Source organism: Pyxicephalus adspersus, chromosome 5 (assembly GCF_032062135.1).
Source record: "Pyxicephalus adspersus chromosome 5, UCB_Pads_2.0, whole genome shotgun sequence".
Classification (NCBI taxonomy): domain Eukaryota; kingdom Metazoa; phylum Chordata; class Amphibia; order Anura; family Pyxicephalidae; genus Pyxicephalus; species Pyxicephalus adspersus.
In genome coordinates, this window is record NC_092862.1 from 82,223,802 (window position 1) to 82,243,247 (window position 19,446).

The following is a 19,446-nucleotide window of genomic DNA, read 5'->3' on the forward strand; positions in this document are numbered from 1 at the left end:
TTTTTTTATAGCTCTGTGTACACAAAGGAAAATGGCAGAGCTCAAGTCCAAATTCATAATAGCAATGTCACTGCCTTTAACCTCCCCAGCGGTAACCCTGCGTCACACTCGAGGTAGCTAAAACAGCGAAGATCAATAGTAAATCCAGCCTTTCCTGATCCGCCTTCGCCCTCCATTGTCCCTCGCGTCTCCTCTCTTCCTCTGGCCAGCGTCTTCTGCATCTGATGAGTCACTCAGTTCCTGGTGACGTTGATGCATGCGGCTGTTGTGTTTGAAGCGTGGCGGGACATTTAAACTTATTTGTATTGGTTTCAATACAAATAACTGTATTGAATCCAATACAAAGTAGCCAGTATCTTTTTGATTGTTGGAGTGTTAGTGTTACTGTGCCCTGCCTATCTGTCATTACATTTTGATTACTGACCTCTGTCTGACCTTTTGGCCACTTCTCTGCCTGCCGCCTGCCTGACCTCTGCCTGGATTCTGATTTACGCCTCTGCCTGCCGCCTGCCTGACCTTTGACCACGTCTCTGCCTGCCTGACCTCTGCCTGGATTTTGATTACGTCTCCGCTTGCCCTGACCTCTGCCTGGATTCCGACTATGTCTGTGCCTGCCACGTGCCCTGACCTCTGCCTGGCTTCTGACGTCTGACCTCTGCAATGGCTTCCAAAAGGCGTCCCAAGTCAAGCTGCTTATGAACAACCTGCAGACAGCGTTGGAATTACTACTGGAGTCAAGCGACAGTGATTCACCTGGAGACTTGTATGGGACACAGAGTGACAGCGAAGATTCTGTCACTGAGGTTAGTGATATTCGCACTTGATGCTCGATTGACATTAGTCAGCATCAGCCAGTGCCCCCAAGATTCCCATTTACTGTGGTGAGCCTGGTCTGAAGGTAGATGTGGAACACAACCCATTGGCGTACCTGGAGTTATTTCTAAATGACACTCATTTAGAAAATTGTTGAGGAAACCAACAGGTACACAGAGCAACAATTATCTGCCTCATACACCAAGGTTTTCCAGAAGCAGGAAATGGGTACCTGTCACTGAAAATGACATTTGGCTTTTCCTGTGGCCAATTATTCTCCAGGGAGTGGTGGGGAAACCCCTGCAGAAATGGTATTGGTCCACAAATAGACTGATTGCTACCCCTTTTTTGGCACAATCAATTCTCAATATTTTTTTGGCCTGATCATAAAGTACCTACATTTCCCCAATCATGACACATTTGATGAGACCACTCATCCTGCACCTAAGTTAAAAAAAATTTGGGAGGTCTAGCAGATGATCTTGGATAACTTCAGAGACAGCTATGTGCCACAAAGGGAAATAAGTATAGAGGAAAGTCTAATGACCTACAAGGGGAGGCTCAACTGGTTACAATACATAGCATTCAAGAGAGCCAGGTTCGGAGTCAAATCGTTTATGCTGTGTCAATCAGCAACGGGGTATATTTGTAACATCCTAATATACACTGGGAGAGGCACAAAATTTAGCCCCAGATTCAGCAGCTATGGAGTGGCAACATCATCAGTCCTGTCGCTTATTGAGCCATTGCTCAATCAAGGATATTGTGTTACTACAGATAATTTTTACAGCTCCCCTGCATTATTTGAGTTTTTGAGCTAGCACAAAACAGATGCTTATGGAACCGTTAGGGTTAACCGGCGTGAAATGCCATCCATGTTTGCCAAACAGAAGCTGAATACTGGGGAAATAGTTGCCTGGCAAAATGATTGCCCTGCGATGGCATGACACAGAGGATGTCTGCCTTTTGAGCACTGTGCATAACACCACCACTGCTATGACTAAAGCAAGAGGTGGGAAAGAGATCCTCAAACCACAAGTTGTTCTGGATTACAATAGCACCATGGGAGGTGTTTGACAGAGCTGACCAGGTGATGACTTTCTATCCGGCTGTTAGAAAGCAACAGAGAAAGTATTACAAAAAATCTTTGAACATCTTGTGGAACAATGTCTGTGGGATGCCTACATTATTTCAAACAAAAGAATGAAAGGCCTGTACCTCACCCTGGTTTTATCTGGAAGGTTTGTGAGGCCATATGTTTGAAACGCCAAAACTGGAACGCTGACTGGTCGTCACTTCATGGAGCCTGTACCACCAACCACAAGAAAGGAAGCGCCAATGAGGATGTGCGTGGTGTGTTGCGCTAAGCAGGATGACCCTGGGAATAAAGTTAGAAAAGAAACCTCAAACTACTGCCCAGATTGTGATATTGCACTCTGTCATGTCCCTTGTTTTATATACCAGCCCAGGATGTTTACTTATATACCACCCAGGATGTTTATTAGTTTATGACATAAATGATTAGATGATCAGATAAACATCTGATTTTTGTGTTTTTTATTTCAAGTTTATTATTTAATTTAATATTTTGACATGATTTCATGTTTCAAACCTTATTATACTCAGATTCTTGTTTGGACATCTTCTGGTGAGTTGTTTAAGAAAACAATGTACCGCTTTTAGAACTATAAATCCGGACAGAAATGAACCGCTCAGGAGGTTAAATGAGTCACGATGGTTTAAAATTGATATGATTCAGAAACAGTTGGGTAAAATTAAGGTTGACAAAGCACCGGGACCCGATGAGGGTACATAGATGTAATCCAAAGAGCTAAACTCCATTATTTTAAAGCCATTATTTCTAATTTTTAGTGAATTTTTAGTCACTGGCATGGTACCGATGGATTGGCGTAAGGCCAGTGAGGTTCCTATCTTAAAAAGGGAGCAAAATCATTTACCAGGCAACTACAGTCCAGTTAGTTTAACATCCATAGTTAGAAAGGTCCTAGAGAGTTTTATAAAGAACCACATAAGGAAGTTTCTGCTGGAAAATAATATTATAAGTGATAGTCAGCATGGCTTCAAGAAAGACTGAAGTTGTCAAACAAATTTACTATCTTTTTATGAGGAAGTAAACAAGTTGACAGTAGTAGTGGAGTAGCTGTTTATATAGTGTACTTGGACTTTGCTAAAGCATTTGACACAGTACCGCACAGACAGTTAATATGCAAAGTTAGGGTCAATAATTTTGAAAAGTCAATCTGTAAATGTATAGAGAACTGGCTTAAAGACCGCATCCAGAGAGTAGTGATTATTCATACTCTGGTTGGTCTAAGATTATCAAGGGTGTACTAAGGTTCAGTGTTAGGACCTTTTACTGTTCAACATCTTTGTAAATTATATAGAGTTTGGGATTAAAAGTACAATTTATGTGTTTGCAGGTGACACCGAACAATAATGGTCCTTACATGATGTCTATAATCTACAAGGAGACCTGGATGTACTGTTTGATTGGGCAGCCAAGTGGCAAATGACATTTAGTACAGATAAATGTAAAATTATGCACTTGGAGGCTAACAACATGCATGCTTCATTCTGTCTAGGGGGAATACATTTTGGGGGAGTCTGAAACGGAAAAGGATCTGGGGGTTCTGGTAGATCATAGACTTAACAGCATGCAGTGCCAAGCTGCAATATCTAAAGTACTTTAGTGTATAAAAAGAGGAATAGACATAATCCTGCCCCCGTACAAAGCATTGGTCAGACCATATCTGGAATATGCAGTTCAGTTTTGGGCACAAGTTCACAAAAAGGACATTGTTGAATTGGAGAGAGTGCAGAGAGGGACATGTAAATTAATAAAACGAATAGAGGAGCTCAGCTATGAGGGGAGATTAGCTGATCTGAATCTATTCTCCCTTGAGAAATGTTTAAGGGGGGATATGATCACCCTGTATAAATATATACATGGTCCATATATAGAGTATATCCATAAAAACTCTCTTCCCAAATATTCACTTTGAGATCATTACAAAGAACAAGAGGGCACTCTTTGCATCTGGAGGAAAAGACGTTTAAGCTCCGGATAAGGAGGTGATTCTTAACTGTAAGGTCTGTGAAAATGTGGAATCGGCTCCCCCAGGAAGTATTTTCAGCAACTACTAAAGATTACTTTAAGAAAAAGCTGGATGCTTTTGTAGAAGCACAGATTAAAACTGGGTATTAAGGCTTTAAAGTAAAGATAAGAGACTATTTATCCAGGGAACACCTTATTGCATAATGGAATCGGGAAGGAATTTTTTTTCCCCAGACAGCAAATTGTGCCAGGGTTGTTTTTTTCCTTCCTCTGGACCAACTATGTCTTATAGGGTTTTATGTCTGGGATATGTTCATTTCCCTAGTGGTTTAACTTGATGGCCTTATGTCATTTTTCAGCGTAACCTACTATGTAATGTAGTAATTTATCTTGAAGTAGTTAGTTGAATGAATATACAAAATGTGTCTTTATTTGTAGACTGAATGTTGATGTTTTTTGCAACTTAATGGGATAAAGGTGTGTTTCATAAAGTCCTGAAACCATATACCATACTTTATTCCAGCATGTTGGGAAGAATAATCTGCATTACTCAAGAGGTTCTTGAATATAGAGAGTGGATTAAGAAAAAATGGGGGAGCAAAACAGATTCATCTGAGTATTGTGGTGAGTACATTTCATATGTGTAAATGAATATGGCATACACACCTTGGGTTATAAAGCTTTACTACAGCAATTTTGAGTTGTAAGTTGATACATTAAAATTGATTGCTACAGATAAAAAAGAAATGCATGTACCTTGTCTTTTATGGTATTGCTTTGCTTCCTTCATTCAACTTTTAAGTCTTAGGGGTAACTAAGTCCTTGGACTGTAGTAGTAGCTAATGAGGCTTGGGCCTTTAACTACCTCAGGCTTGAGCAGAATGAGCCCTTTCTTTAATGGTAGAAAATGGCAATCTTTTTCTACATCACTCGATCTTGCAGCTGTGCATTGCGAGATCAGGATACCTACGAAGAAGATGGCGCCACCTGGTGCTTCCTCTGCGCTGGGCTAAAGGATACTGGCACTAGAGGGCACAATAGACTGCAAGCAAGTTTTAGTGCAAGCTTCTTGAAGTACAGCTCAACTAATTTTTACATAGATATTACCTTGAGAAGGGTGAGAAATGTGAGAAGTGCAATCCTGGAGGATAATGTACTCAAGCATGCCATGGGGAAAATTGTACCTCCCCAACACTAGGAAACACTTTTTTTTTTTTTTTTTAAATATAATAATTTTTTTATTTAGAAAAACATTACAAAATAAACATACATTATGTTTCAATTTCCAGATCCAAATTTGCGAAGTTAACATTACCATTTATGTTTCTTTTTCGAAAAAAACGAATATTGCATCCAGTTTTACGTTTCTTTTTAGATATAATATTAATTCAACTAGACGATTGCCCAAAAACTTTTATTATATTGTGTTTTTCTAATTAACACCCATAAAAATAAAACTAAACATTGATTACCAAGTATTCATTTTAAGACGGTCTGTGTGACACACCAAGTTGAATATTTAAACCTAATATATATAATTCTTCTTTCTTGAACATTTAATACTTTCTCTATTAACTTATCACACACCTTAAAAAACCAGTGATTTGTGCATCATCTGCTCCTTCTGCTTCAGATTTTTCTCTATCAAAAACTTTTCAACATTGTGATTACTCCTTGCAAAGTGGGTGCTCCTGGATGAATAACCCTCCTGGCAACCAATAAACATATAGTGATCCAGCCCTTATATTTTATACCCTCAGTAGGTGAACATACCTGTTTCCAATACCCAAATACACCCAAAATAGAATCTATCACTAATGATTCATGATTTCATTTACAAATGTTTTTACTTCTTCCCAAAATGTTTTGATAACTGGACAGTTCCATAACTAGTGCATCAATGTAGCATGTGTCTCACTACATTTTGGGCATATAGACAGGTTTCTTCCCAACCCATCTTGTTCCTTTTTCCTAATAACTTTATATGCTCCATGCATTATTTTAAATTGAGTCTCTCTCCAATTTTCATAAATCATCTACTTCCATACTGTCAGGTAACCTTGTAGAATTTCATCTACTAATTCTACGTTCGAAAAATCTTTCCTTGATCAATTTCCTTGATAAGTTTGATAAAAATTTGATATTGATAGAGGAGATAAAGTTCTCAAAACCACTTCTCTGCGTTGGATTTACATGGGAATATGGCCTTATCGATGTTCTATAATAAGATACAGCTTGCAAGTAATATAATGCATGGGTTGACCCGGCTAGCAAATTATATTTCTCTTTAAGAACTTGGGGGGCACACACAGTCCATTTCAGCATCTAATAGATCTTGCCAATATTATAACCCTTTCTGTTTCCATATTTGAAATACCCTACACATGTGTCCAGATTTAAAATTTGGATCTCCACTAATAGGGAGATATCTGGACACACCTGTTGGTATCCTCATTTTACGCCTAACTTTTTGGCTTGTAAGTATTGTGTCTTTAACAAATTATGTTTCAAATGGTCTGGCAATTTAGTTACATTGCAATGTAGTAAGGCCTTTAAATCCCATGGTGACACCATATTCATTTCTAAATCTACATTGGAATGTCTAGATGTATTCATTAACCAGTCAACTACATGGCGTGTAAGACACGCCAAGGTATAAAATCCTATGTCTTATGTTAACCCCACCCTCTTTGGGTAATCTCAATTTGGATAACGATATTCTAGCTCTTACCTTGCCAAAAGGAACCTATTAAATGCCCTATCTAGCATTTGTATATCTTAATGTCCTAATAACGGAGGTATTGTTTGCATAGGATAGAGCAATTTCGCAAAAGAGACCATTTTTCTAAATGACATCTGCCAAACAATGATAGTGCTAACCTGTCCCACAGATCTATTTCTTTATTTTCAGAATTTTCTGTATTAGAAGAGGGTAGTTTAGATGGTGTAAAGAAGATGGACTTTTGCAATTTTAATTCCAAGATACGTTATATATTTGACTTTGCTATTGCTAAGGGAGTATTTATATCCCAGTTTATTTTGGTATTCTATGTTAATGGTAGTATTTCACTTTTTTCGACATTAATCTTCAGACCTGAGATTTTACTGAATATCTGGGACAATTCTTGAACATAGACTATATCAGTGACTGGTTTGGCCGTAAACACAATATCATCTGCAAAATATGCAGCTTTTATTTCATAGAATTTAGGTGTCATCTCAATCGTACATACTAAAGGTTCTAAAGCCAAATTGAAAAGCAAAGGTGACAATGGACAACCCTGCCGTGTTCCCTTTTGGATATCGAAAGTGTCAGATATATATCCTGGTGTATGTATTTGAGCTTTAGGTGAAAAGTACATATTTTGTATCAATTGCAAATATGCACCGCTAAAGCCATTTTTTTGCAAGATTTTAAACAGGCATTGTATACTCACGTTATCGAATGCTTTTTCGGCATCGATCCCCAAAATTGCAATATCGTTATCTGGCTGTATTTTATAAGTTTCTAGAACCGCCAGTACTTTCCAGATATTTTTCACTGCTGAACGTCCCCACACAAATCCCACTTGGGAAGGAGATATCAACTGTGGTAATATAGAGACTAACCTGTCAGCCATTATTTTTGACAAAATTTTCGCATCCACATTTATCAGTGAAATCGGCCTATATGATTCCATATACACTGAATTTCTATCCTTTTTTGGCAGTATTTTAATCTAGGCTTCTTTACCCGTGTGGAAAAAATTGCCCCCATTTTCCACAAATTAATATAGAGCTCATACAGAACTGGGGAACAGTCATCCTTTAACATTTTATAGAATTCTGTATATCCGTCTGGGCCGGGTGACTTCCCATTTGTTAAACCAGATATTGTTGATCGTATTTCCATTAACGTTATCGATCAACTTAACATTTCCCTCTGAATTTCCGACAACCTAGGTTTCCAAAACCTCTGCCAATTTATCATCTATAGGTGTTTCTTTATACAACTGTTGGTAAAATGTGGCAAAGGAGGAGTTTATCTCCTCTGAGTGGGAAGTCACTCTGCCCTCCATTGTATACCAAAGCAGCTATTTGTATTGGTTAAAAAGGGGGACGAATTAAGTTCGCCAACATTTTACCTGATTTTTTTACCAAATCTATGGAATTTAAAATCTATCATCTTTTGTTTTAACTGTTCATATCTTCCTCACCAATTATCAAACTCCCTTTTCGCTTCATGCCATTCCTTGGCAGTTTTGTAAGTTAATTTTTTCTGAATTTATCGTACATTTTCTAAACCTTTAAAATATTTATCATCTGTCAATTTCTTCTGCCTTGCCATATATGCCATGATTCTTCCTCTTATATATACCTTATTCGCTTCCCAATATAAAACCGGCTCAGATGTATGTTCCGCATTATTTATCTTAAAATCATTCCACGCAGCTTGTATTTCTTCTGCCCGGAACTCCGGTTCCTTAAATAAATAGGAGGGGAATTACCATAAATAGGCATCACCTTTAGGTGTCATATCCATGACATCTATCAAAATTGGTGCACGGTGTCCTGTTCTTCTGACAGGACAGGGAGATAACAGTTCTAATAGAGGATATATTCAAACATCTTTTCTACATTTCTTCATTTCTTTTCTGCCTGGAGTAGATGGATCCTTTTATCACTTAATTTCTTTAGAATGTTAAGTATATGGATGTTTGATAATGTGGTCCTAGAAAGCATAAAGATAAAAGGGCTCCTTTGAATAATGTTGGACATCCCTAGTTGCCATACCCCCAAGCCTTTGAAGGAACCCCTTCCATTACATCAGTGTCTAGTTCAGAGCTGCTGTTGCCCTAGTGGTACTCAGTTTATAGGGACTGATTAAATTAGCTTTTATTAACCTTTTTAACATAGGGGAGCCCTGAAATTAACTTTTAAGTCTTCAGGAAAGCTTTTCTATAAATACCCTATCCACAGCTTAAAGTATATTAGCGGGAAGAATGCCTTATAAATTGCTGGCCAGTGCTAGTAAAAAAAAAAAAATCATTTTGGCTTAGATTTACCTGAGTCACAAATTGCTCATTGCTCAAACACTGGAATAAATTAGCTTTTTGGTGATATGCTGGTAAAAAATCATTATCAAGAGAAACATGCCTAATTGTGCACTTACAGACTATGTATTATGCACCAGTTGGAACTTTTGGTGCAGAGTGATATTGGTTCTTTTCTTGTTGAAAAGAGGAAAAAAGATCATATCTCTCGCAGTTTAATAATGAAAGAATATAAATTAGTATTGATTTTGAATGATCGGTTACTTTAATTACTGGGAGATATTTTGCATATGTCATTTCCAGTTTTAAATATGTTTAGATAGAGGATGCTTTTTGTATTCTTTATAGACATGTATTGAGTCTGGGAGAGCATGGCCCGAAACTGTTGACAACGGTAGCATCTTTGTAGTAAGATCTTTTTCTTTCTTCTTCCTCCTTTTTTCTTTTCTTTCTTTCTTTCCTTTTTTTTTTTTTTTTGCGCTAGAGCCTTGTCACTACTGGTACTGTACAGTACCAAAAAAAGTTTGCTGTGTCAACCAGCACAATCCTAAGCATATGGAGGAGCTTTATACTTGTAGAGCTAGATTGGGCCTTAAAAAGGCAACAACCCAGTAGCAGGACTAGTATCTGTTTTTGAGGAGGACGTGAAGGAGCAATGCCAGAACCCTACAAGGTGACCTCCAGTGGGTCACTTTTATGCATACTTCTGACGCAGCTGTTAGATACAAATACCATGATGGTGGCATATTAGCATGATATGTAGCGCAGCCTGTTCTTACAACTCAGCACTACGTAGCTCAGTTGACATTTGCAATAAAAAACAAACATTGGCAGGTGGCATTAGTGCCCCTCTCTACAGATGAGGTTCACACAGAGCACATGTGCACCAGTAATGGTCTGGTTGGGCATATACTCAGATGGCTGCACAGACCTTCACCTGGTAGAGAATGGTACCCATATTAATGTTAGTTGGGACGGTGTCTGACCTTTTATGACCAATGTGTGTAGGCAATTCCTGGATGACGAAGGCATTGTTGCCATTGGCTGGCCATGTTCCCTTGAACTAAATCTAAGACCCTGTTGAAGACTGTGTATTGGTACCACAGACTGTCCAAGAGCTCACCGAATCCTTGATTCAGGTTTGGGAGGTGACCCGGATGGTGGGGATTCATTCCCAGAGCCTCAGGTCAACAAATGTTATATCTCTACATGTTTGTGAACTTGTGTTTCCCATTGGTTTTTCCCTTGCCCCATCCATCCCCAATTCTATCCCAGCCTTTCCCAGCCTGACCTTCTGGTCATTAGGGATAAACTTCCTTATTGCTGAACTATGACAACAGTACCTAGTATTGTATCAAAACTTCTCTCCAATCTATCTCTAATGTTCAAGGACTCAATTCCCCAATTAAAAGACCTTTTCATCAATATAATTCAATTAAACTTAAAATTTGGCATAACCGGAAACTCACTTTTCGCATAAAGCTATGCCCTGTTTTTACAGAAGCATGTCAGGTGCGTGTTGAGGTATTGGGGGCCCAGACAACTACTTTTGATTTTCATTTTGTTTTTTTTTTAATACATCCTTCATTTGGATAATTGGGTTTCTATTGACTGTTTTTGTATCACTTTTTATCTCAGGTTACAATGTATGTCAAAAGTTTTCAATTTGAATAGCTTGGCCATCGAGCTTAGATTTGTGATTTCAGTGATCCTCTTTTATTATAGAAAACCCTGCTCAAATATTATATACTACCTTGCTTTTCTATTGTTAAATCCGTTTTCACAATGTGAGTACGTAAAAGCTTGATCACTTGGATTAAAGGCACTATATAAAAAGACCTTAAATTACCATCTGCCAAGTCAATAACCTAGAACAAACATATGTTTATAGGTTTTCCTAGTGCTTGAGACACCTTTTGCTTTTTATCAGGCATAATAATTAACACAGGGATCAATATAGCATTTGCAACTTTGTAATTTTGTACCTTGATCTACATGTCAGCATTGGCAACTCTTCTAATAGGCAAAAGAGAAAGCAGCAAAAGTCCATTTTAATTTTTTTCTGCTTACGTGTGATAGTTGTATGCCTCACCTAAATGTGAAGAAGTGTTGGAGCATGGCAATTAGGCTGCTGCATACAGAAAGCAGTCGGTTTTTGTTATTAATTATCAGTATGCAAGGAGCTTGTGACATTCATTGTGATATTCATTCAAAAAATAAAAAACCTTAACCAAAACATGTATCTTCAGATGGCTAATGATGGCTCAGATGTAGGTTTATTTTTTTTTTTTTTTTTTTTTTTTTTTTTTATATATATGTATCTCTTGCAGATAATCGGGAGAAAGAAGGGCTGTCTTCATCAATCAAATCCACTAGGTGTAGCATACAGAACTTATCTAATAATTCAAGTGGCTGTTCATTATCCCTGTCAGGCAGCAATGCAGTAAGTTTGTTGTATATTTGTTGTCTGTAGTGTAGTCTTTTATGTTCCTTTAAATTAAAGTGATTACTTTGTTGTCAGACATTTTAGCCCAGTGGGGTTTTTTTGTATTTCGTTTTTTTCGTACCTCAGTCAGATATGGACCTTGAATTCTTACCCTTTCTTGCAGTTCATTTCTTTGAATTTGAAGAATTTCATACAGTGTGGAATCATATGAATAACTAGTATGTCAAAGCTTACCTACACATGCTGGTTTCAGATCGGTCCTGTGCTAAGTGGGGGGGGGGGGGCAGCATAAGGATGGCAGCCTAAAAACATGTACCTTCATAAAAAAGTTGCCAGCAAACCCAGAAATGTAGGGTTTGCAATTTACAGCTCCACTATTCCAAATCTCTGCTTGGAAAACCACAATATCCTTTGTTTTCCTCTTTTCTTTAGTATTTTTAGTGTAGTATTTGATCAATCTGTGATCAGTCAGTCAGATTCTTTAGGCTAAATTATATATAGATCATGACCTGGTAGTCAGGCCCTTTCTCCTTTGGGTCTTCTAGCCTGGTAGAGGGTGAATCAACAGAAATATGTGGACATGTAAAAGGCATGGCTTATTACTAAAATGAGTTTAATGGATTACATATCATATATGGAGTGTTTGTAGAGATGATGAATGTGAGACAAAGGTTAGACATATGCATTGGAGCTTCTCGCAAAACTCTACAGTAAATCCAACCATTAGTAAGATTCCCCCCATGATGGTCAGTGAAGTCCTCTAATAACACTACCCTTTACATTACTGGTTATACATCAAGGGTGTATGGAGAAATAACCTTACCTGTTTATGTAAGCACCTGTGAAAAATAGGAGAGAGATTTTATGGTTTGTGTGCTGAAACTGGTTTAAACCATGTTTCCCCACAGTTTCCCTTTACATTTTTTCATATGGGGAAAGGGTTTCTCCAAGGCTTGTCAACCCCCCAAAATGGTAGGTTTAAGTGATGGGTACAGACAGTGGCCATTAATATAAACATTTCAATGGTTACCCCAACATGAAGTTTGTATACAGTGTAAATGAAACTAAAGTATTAGTGTTTTTATCTGGTGGGAATAAATGTATATGCAGGCCCTAAAGGAGAGGAGCCTATTTGCCAACCCTGGATAAAGTCAAAGATAGGAATAATGCAGAAAGAAGGTTTCTTTTTTTGGCAACAACATATATTTTCTGTATTATTGATAACTTCTCATAATACATAACACATGAGTAATTGGAAACCACTGGAAACAGATCCAGATCATTATCATTTCGGCCCTGTAGGAGCACTAGACAATGAACTACTAGCAGGAATACACAACATAATGAAAATTATATCACATATACTGACAATGGTGTCGCAAGCGTAGGTAAGTTACCCAAGGCGTTTCGCCTAATTTAGGCTTCTTCAGGGGTGCCGTAACGTTTTAGTGTTGGTTGTTCAGACACCATTGCGGATTTGCTCTCATTTATTGTCCCTATTGCACATTTTTTTGCTTGTATTTTGTTTTACCTGCTTGTGGCTCTCTTATTCATGACTGTCCATTTGTTGCTTCACTGAAAGTCTCTGTATATTGGCGTATAATTTTTAAGGCACTATAGCTTAGAGGAGAGCAAATTACCAACTCTTAAGCCATAACATTTATTAGGTATTTGATGTGACCCAGGGATGTATTGTGACATTTTTAGGGCACTTAGGGATTCAATAGCGGACAAAGGGGCCACAGTTATTGCAACTGATCACAGGTAGTACTGTCACAAAATTCTCACACAGCTCAGTGACATATCAACAGACAAATTTTCCAAATTACAGCAGGCCACATCACCTGATCTTGCACTTGAGATCAGGTGACGTAGCCAAGAGAAAGTTCAGTTCCACTTTAGGAAAGAATATAATTGGTCAGAATGGTTTTTCTGAAGCCTCTTTATTTTACTTTTTGTGTTTAGAAATATTGATATTCAGTCTTCCATTATAAATGTGATATTCACCCCGCTTTTTTTTTTTTCATTTCCAGGTTGGTTACACCGTCAATGGCACGCCTATTAGTATAAATCCATCGCCCTGCAGGCAAGCTGGTAGTGGGTCTCCAGCTGTGAAATCAGTTTTCCTCTATTCTTCTGTTTGTTCTGCAATGAAGAGCCAAACCAAGCCAAGAACTCCGTATTACAAGGTAAGACTATTAATGTTTTAACTATTAAGGTCAGTGCCAGTACAGCATAACTTGTATTGATGAACTCTTGACAAGTAACATGTACTTTTTTTTTGTTACGCATGTGACATGTTTTTTATTACCATGCTTTGATTTATTTAAGCAAAGAAAACAGGTCAGCTACCCAAAGCCTTGGGCATCCAGGTTAGTTGCCCCCCCCCCCCCCCCCTTTGTACTTCTGCTTTACAGGCTATGATACAGGTTCTCTTCTTTGCTTCCAGCATCACTTCTGTGTCTGCTCCCGTAATCCCTTCCAAAATACCATGCTACTGTTGTGTGCCTAGCAGGTAGAGAAAGTGAAAATAATTTGGTGGACATAGGAAAAGTAGCTAGTACCACCAGACTTTTTCCTAACACCAAAGTGTGTCAAGAATGTGTTTTTGTAAAGAAGAGCTCTTCAATTTAGATTAAATCTTAGCTTACGTCTAGGTAGATGGGTATTAATTCTGTTTTTTTAATTTTGTAGCTGTCTTGACTCTGTCGAAATAGTCTGGGTACTGGAAGATTCTCTTAACAGTAAAAATAAAATAAATAAAAAACCTAAGATCTGATTTACCTGTATTGGCTTGTTTCACCTCCCTTTTGGTCAAAATGGTTGCACTTTCTTTTGAAGAAACAATGGGGTGACAGAATACGGGAGAGGCAGAGACAAGAAAAGTATTTATATTGGGAAACTAAGGATCTTTTGTGTGCAGTGACGATTTTGTTATGTGGAGGTAGGTAATGTAAAATCACTGATGGGTACACAATTAAAAACCCCAAAGTTGTAGCCTTTCTCCATCCTGCAAACTGCCATTAGGTCCCTGTTTGAGATACTTTCTCAATGACCACCTTAGTGATAGTGTTGGTAGCGTTGTTGGGAATGGTAACATTTAGAGTCCGACCCATTTCAGTTGCAAAGGTCAAAATCCATCTTCAGATTTTTTTTTTTTTTTAATCTTTAATTGCTGTAATCCCTAAAAACAGTATATCCAATTTTCTGAGTATGGAACCAGTCCCAAACCATCTTTATGCTCTGTTTACATCTAGATGTAGGTTAACAAAAAAGTGTATGTTAACAAAAAAAACAATTTTTTACCCTACAATAGGGAACATTTGCTAGTGTATGATTGCAGGGAGAGAGCTCTCCAAAGTAAGAACCTTTTAGTCAATGGGCATCAGAATTGATTCACAAATTGGAAGAATTTAAAAAAATATTGTATTTTATTATGGTCTCTACCAAGGCCAAAAAGTGAGAGTAAATCGCTGCAGGGACACCATTCCAATGTAAGAGTCACATTACCACACCAAAGCCCTTTAGTGAGTCAGCTTCTCTATAGCTCCTGGACAAAAAGAAAATCAGGTGAAATTTTACATTCATTTTTGTCTCTAAAACTTTGTTCTGATGCGGTGTGCAGCAGACCTTTCTCTAGCTTCACTGGAATAATGCGATGAAACTGGGAAGCTGTGATGGGTCATTTTTTCTCCTCAGGGTTTTGGATTTGGAGGAGGTTTATCTCTACTTCACTGTGATTTAGGTTTCCACTCTTGCCCCGGAGAGATGTCCCAACAGGGGGCAATCAAAACCTATTCATCAATTTGGAATTTACTTTAAATGGTGACCCTAGAAAGATTCTTTTTACTCTGGCATGCATAGGGGTACCCAAACATGGTATGTGCAGCCAGCTCACAATCCTAAAGTAAATGTTTTCGTCCCAAGCTCCAAGGAAGCCCAATGAGCCTGGATAAACCAGATAAAAAAAGGAATGTCCGGAGAAGAACTGTATTGTCAGCACTACAAAGAAGTGTTTGGGAGAGTTCTTAGAATTTTGATAGCGTATAACAGTGCTGGATAAGAGATTTTAAAATCACAACTATCAATACATGTTTTTTCTCTCAAATTGCCATTATATTTTAGTAAATAACTGAAGGCTAGAGGTAAAAATCTACTATTTTTACTACAATAACTTTATTACCACAATTTTTTTTAAAACATACAAATAGTTTTACTCAATACAAGTATACCATCATTACCATTTGGATACTTGTTCTGAGCAAAAACGAAGTATATCTACTTTTAAGTTTTTCTTATTGAACGTTTACTTTATTATACACCTTTATATTGTTGCACATCCAGTTGAAGTTCATGGTCTTCAGAAAGGGTGTCAGCACTTGAAATAAAATAACATCTCTGAACAGAATGCATTCATGTTGTCATGGAGTCCATAGTTTACACATGTCTCCCTTTCTCTGATGCCTTGGGGCTTTATAATAGAGGTGGATCCTTGGCAGTGTCTATATAAAAAAAAGAAGCAAAATGTTTAGATTTTTCATTGAGTCTGGCCACTGCTTTTTTTTTTTTCCCTCCTTTCAATTTCTTTCGTGATGTGGAGGTGCTCCCTTTTGCGAGCAACTGATCCTAAAGCTGATGATTTGCAAAGAGTGAGAGTCTGTATATTGCATTTAGTTCCTGTTAAATGTCTTGGGTCCCTTTCTTTCCAAAGCTACAAGGATATAAATACCTATCCTATGCCAGCAGCTGGAGAATAGGACCCTTAGGGCACCACACAACACCCCATGGTTGGCTGTTCCCAGCTAGCAAACTGGGAGCAACGAGTTGAATTGGAGATAACCCTATTGCACGCTATTGCAGTTGTGGGTGAAACCTGCAACCTCATGGCCAAAAGCAACTTTTTGCTTTCTGGAAGCCTGCTATGTTGCCCTACAGCGCTTTCCGAAAAAAATTGGTCAAGGGTTTAGCCTGTCCCTTATGGAGTCAGACCTATAACTTTGCTATCAGGAAAGCCAAATGTGCACTGCTGATTAGAAAGCTCTGCCTTTGGATCAATAGTGGGAAGTATTCAGCATCTACAAAATAGAGTACTGCTGTGGTTCTTGAAAGAGATGCCCAGCCAGAACTGTGCATTCTTTAATTATTCTTAGCTGAACTCTATAGAGTTAGGAACTGTATGGTTGGGCACCAGTTTAGACCCTAGTTATTAGGAAGAGAGCTGACCTGTCAAAACCTTTATCACTGGCCACTAGAGAAAATAGGAGATTTCTAGAAGAACAGAGCAATTGTATCCTGCATCTGCCCAAGCAAGCTTAAGGTATAGTGTTCTTTACATCTTCCTCAGTCCAACTTAGACCTGCAAGGACTGCATTCAGAAGAATGTTCTGCAAACTACAGAGTGGTGAGTGATTTTTGTCCACCTTTTTTTTTGCTGCTTGACTTGCAAATAATATATGAGTGTATAATATATTAGGTCTGCTGACTTACAGGGGGCAAAATTGAGGCTTATACACAGACCATTTAGCTCCCACAGAGCGCAGCTCCTTCTCTGAATTGCCCTGTTTTGTAGTCCAGTATTATTCAGACTACTTCCTTTGAACCCAGGCTTTCATGTGCCCACTTCTGGAAGCGTGTCATAACACTAATCAAAACTCACAGGGGATTGCTATAGACAGTGGCACCAAGTCTTTGTGGTTGCAGCATTCTAGATCTTCTAGAATTACTGGAGCAAGAGGACCTGAGAAATCACATGACCAGAACCTAATCCCACTGGTGGGGGTAGTTGGTAGGAAAATTGCATTAACACTTTTTATACTTAACATGTCACACAACCTGCATGGTTGTCTTGACAACTAGATTTAATTTGTTCATAGTTTGTTTAATAAACATTCCAATAAGTTTTCATGTGCGGTCTACTTCTTTGCTCATATAAGTTGTAAAAAGTTTTTTCTTTGTGGACACATACTCCTTGAGTATACATATCCTAATTGCATTTCTGCAATTGAGTGTTAAATATACACAAACCTGGGCAAATGAACCACAACCTTTTTAAGTTTTTATGCCTTCTTGACTTGTTTTCCCTCTACACATCAAGTAGTTTCAGGTTACTGCTTTGGGTCAGCCTGCCAACAAATTTATTCATTAACACCATATATTTCCTTTAGCATCCATCTATTAGTCTACCAGAACAGTATTTGCCAGAAAAATAGTTTGCTTTTTAAAGACATTTTAAAAGTTGTTACTTTACTTTTTGCAGGAAATTTTGGAATTTTAAAAACGTTTTTTTCTACTTAAGGGCGCCAAAAAATTGCTTTTCTAGGACAAATATTTGAGCTAATAAATTGCCTAAGCTTTTGCATTGTACTTATCTAGGATGTAATAGTGTCCTGAACCTGACTTTGTTGGTTTATGCTTCTGCAGAAGCACAAGCAAACCAGCTAGATTGATACTAAGCACACCGTGGTTGACCATGGAGACTAAGTGCTGCATGTGAGAAATGTGCAAAGTGTTGTTCTAGTTGGAACTTTATGGCATCTATGTTGGTACATCTGCCTACAATTTAGAGTTTTATCAGTAGTCTTGCTGTAATCGAAAAATGTTCTTTTGCAATAAAAACACTGTTTTAGATTAATCAATATTAATAGGCTAGTGAACAGATGTCTACAAGCAACATTGAAGCACAGTTTTACTTGGAGGTTTGGGGATGTATTTTTAAAAATGCAGTTAGCAAAGCAGGTACTGTCAATTAAGACAGAAACTTGCCTGTACTTCATAGCTATTTTGCACTTTTTGCTGTACCACCAAAAAGGCTCCTAATCTATCCAAACTAATTTCTTCATTATGACATTCCCAAACACCCTTTATTGTAAAGTAAATTCCAATTTACTTTAGGATACAATATTCTGCAGTAGACCTGGATCATGTTTGGTAGGCTGTGACTTAACTGCCTATAAGTCAAACGTTTTTGCTTTACAAGTGTTGTAAATGCATTACACTATTTTTAAAGCTTTGAAGGGAACCTTTGCTATAGCCTCTAATTTCATTGATGCCACTAACCTATTGACAGGCATATTGTTTTTGACAAAACAAATGTTTGTATGCCATGGATTTGTCAATGTTTTTAGTTATTTTTAGTATTTAGTAATTTTTTGTTTTTTGTTTTTAGCAACATTTCTCTGAACTCAGGAATAGTCATATTCTAAGTGATGGTCAAGAAGTAAAGCTCACTGGAAGTAAAAAACACTCTGCTGGAAACAGAAGAAGTTATCACAGTCATAGCACCTGGAAAAGACAAAAACAACAAAGACAAAACATTCCTATAAGCAGATGATTGAAATTATTCACCAGCACTTAGTAACTATGAACCAAAGCATTTGTTCTCCATCAAAGTAATGTAAATGAGCAATTTGTTCTTTTCCATGATTTTAATTGCCTTATTTTACATTAAATATACATGTGGTTAAACATACCAGTGAATTTCACCATTTTTTTTGGAGAATTTGATACATAACATTTCCCAATATGTGTTTTTGTTATGACGTCCCTTGTGGAGACAAACATATTTTTTTTGTGTTTACTTTTGGGACTTTTGTGTATTTTATATCCGATACAGATATAAAAATCAGCATTTTGGTACATTTATTTTACCTTCTCCTTGTGTTCCTACTTTTTTTTTTTTTTTTTTTTTACTTCATCACTATTAAAGACCTTTTTATTCGGATGGAACATTCACTGTATTGGTAAGGTAGCACTTTTAACTGTGAGGTAAAGGAAAGCACTAACTGTATCAGGTAGTGTCCTATTTCTAGAGAAGGCGACTATAGGAAAGTTTTACTGATTTCTTTGTGGAATTTTGTATGTGTGTTTAAAGCTAAACTTGCAATGGAAAGGGAGAATTCTCGTTTATGTCTAGGGTGAACATAAGTACTTTAACTGACAGGTTGACCTGTGGGTGAGTGAATGGGGATTGTGAAAGAACCTAGCATTTAAGGCTTGCAGTGTGATGGTGGCCCTGCCACAAGGTATTTTATATATATTTCTTAACAGTATCAACCAGTTTAATCCTATATAGGGTTTAT

The 19,446-nt window shown here is 37.6% G+C and overlaps 1 protein-coding gene across 1 annotated transcript in view; it reads left to right on the forward strand.

The window, feature by feature from the left end:
- Positions 1-18,873, forward strand: part of LOC140332066 (uncharacterized) — a 98,204-nt gene extending 79,331 nt beyond the window's left edge. Inside the window, exons 9-12 of the mRNA XM_072413366.1 lie at positions 4,382-4,513; positions 11,253-11,365; positions 13,402-13,557; positions 18,534-18,873. Of these exons, the coding sequence (XP_072269467.1) occupies positions 4,382-4,513; positions 11,253-11,365; positions 13,402-13,557; positions 18,534-18,698 (566 nt within the window). The 3' untranslated portion in view covers positions 18,699-18,873. The remainder of the gene's footprint in view (positions 1-4,381; positions 4,514-11,252; positions 11,366-13,401; positions 13,558-18,533) is intronic.
- The last annotated feature ends 573 nt before the right edge of the window (positions 18,874-19,446 follow it).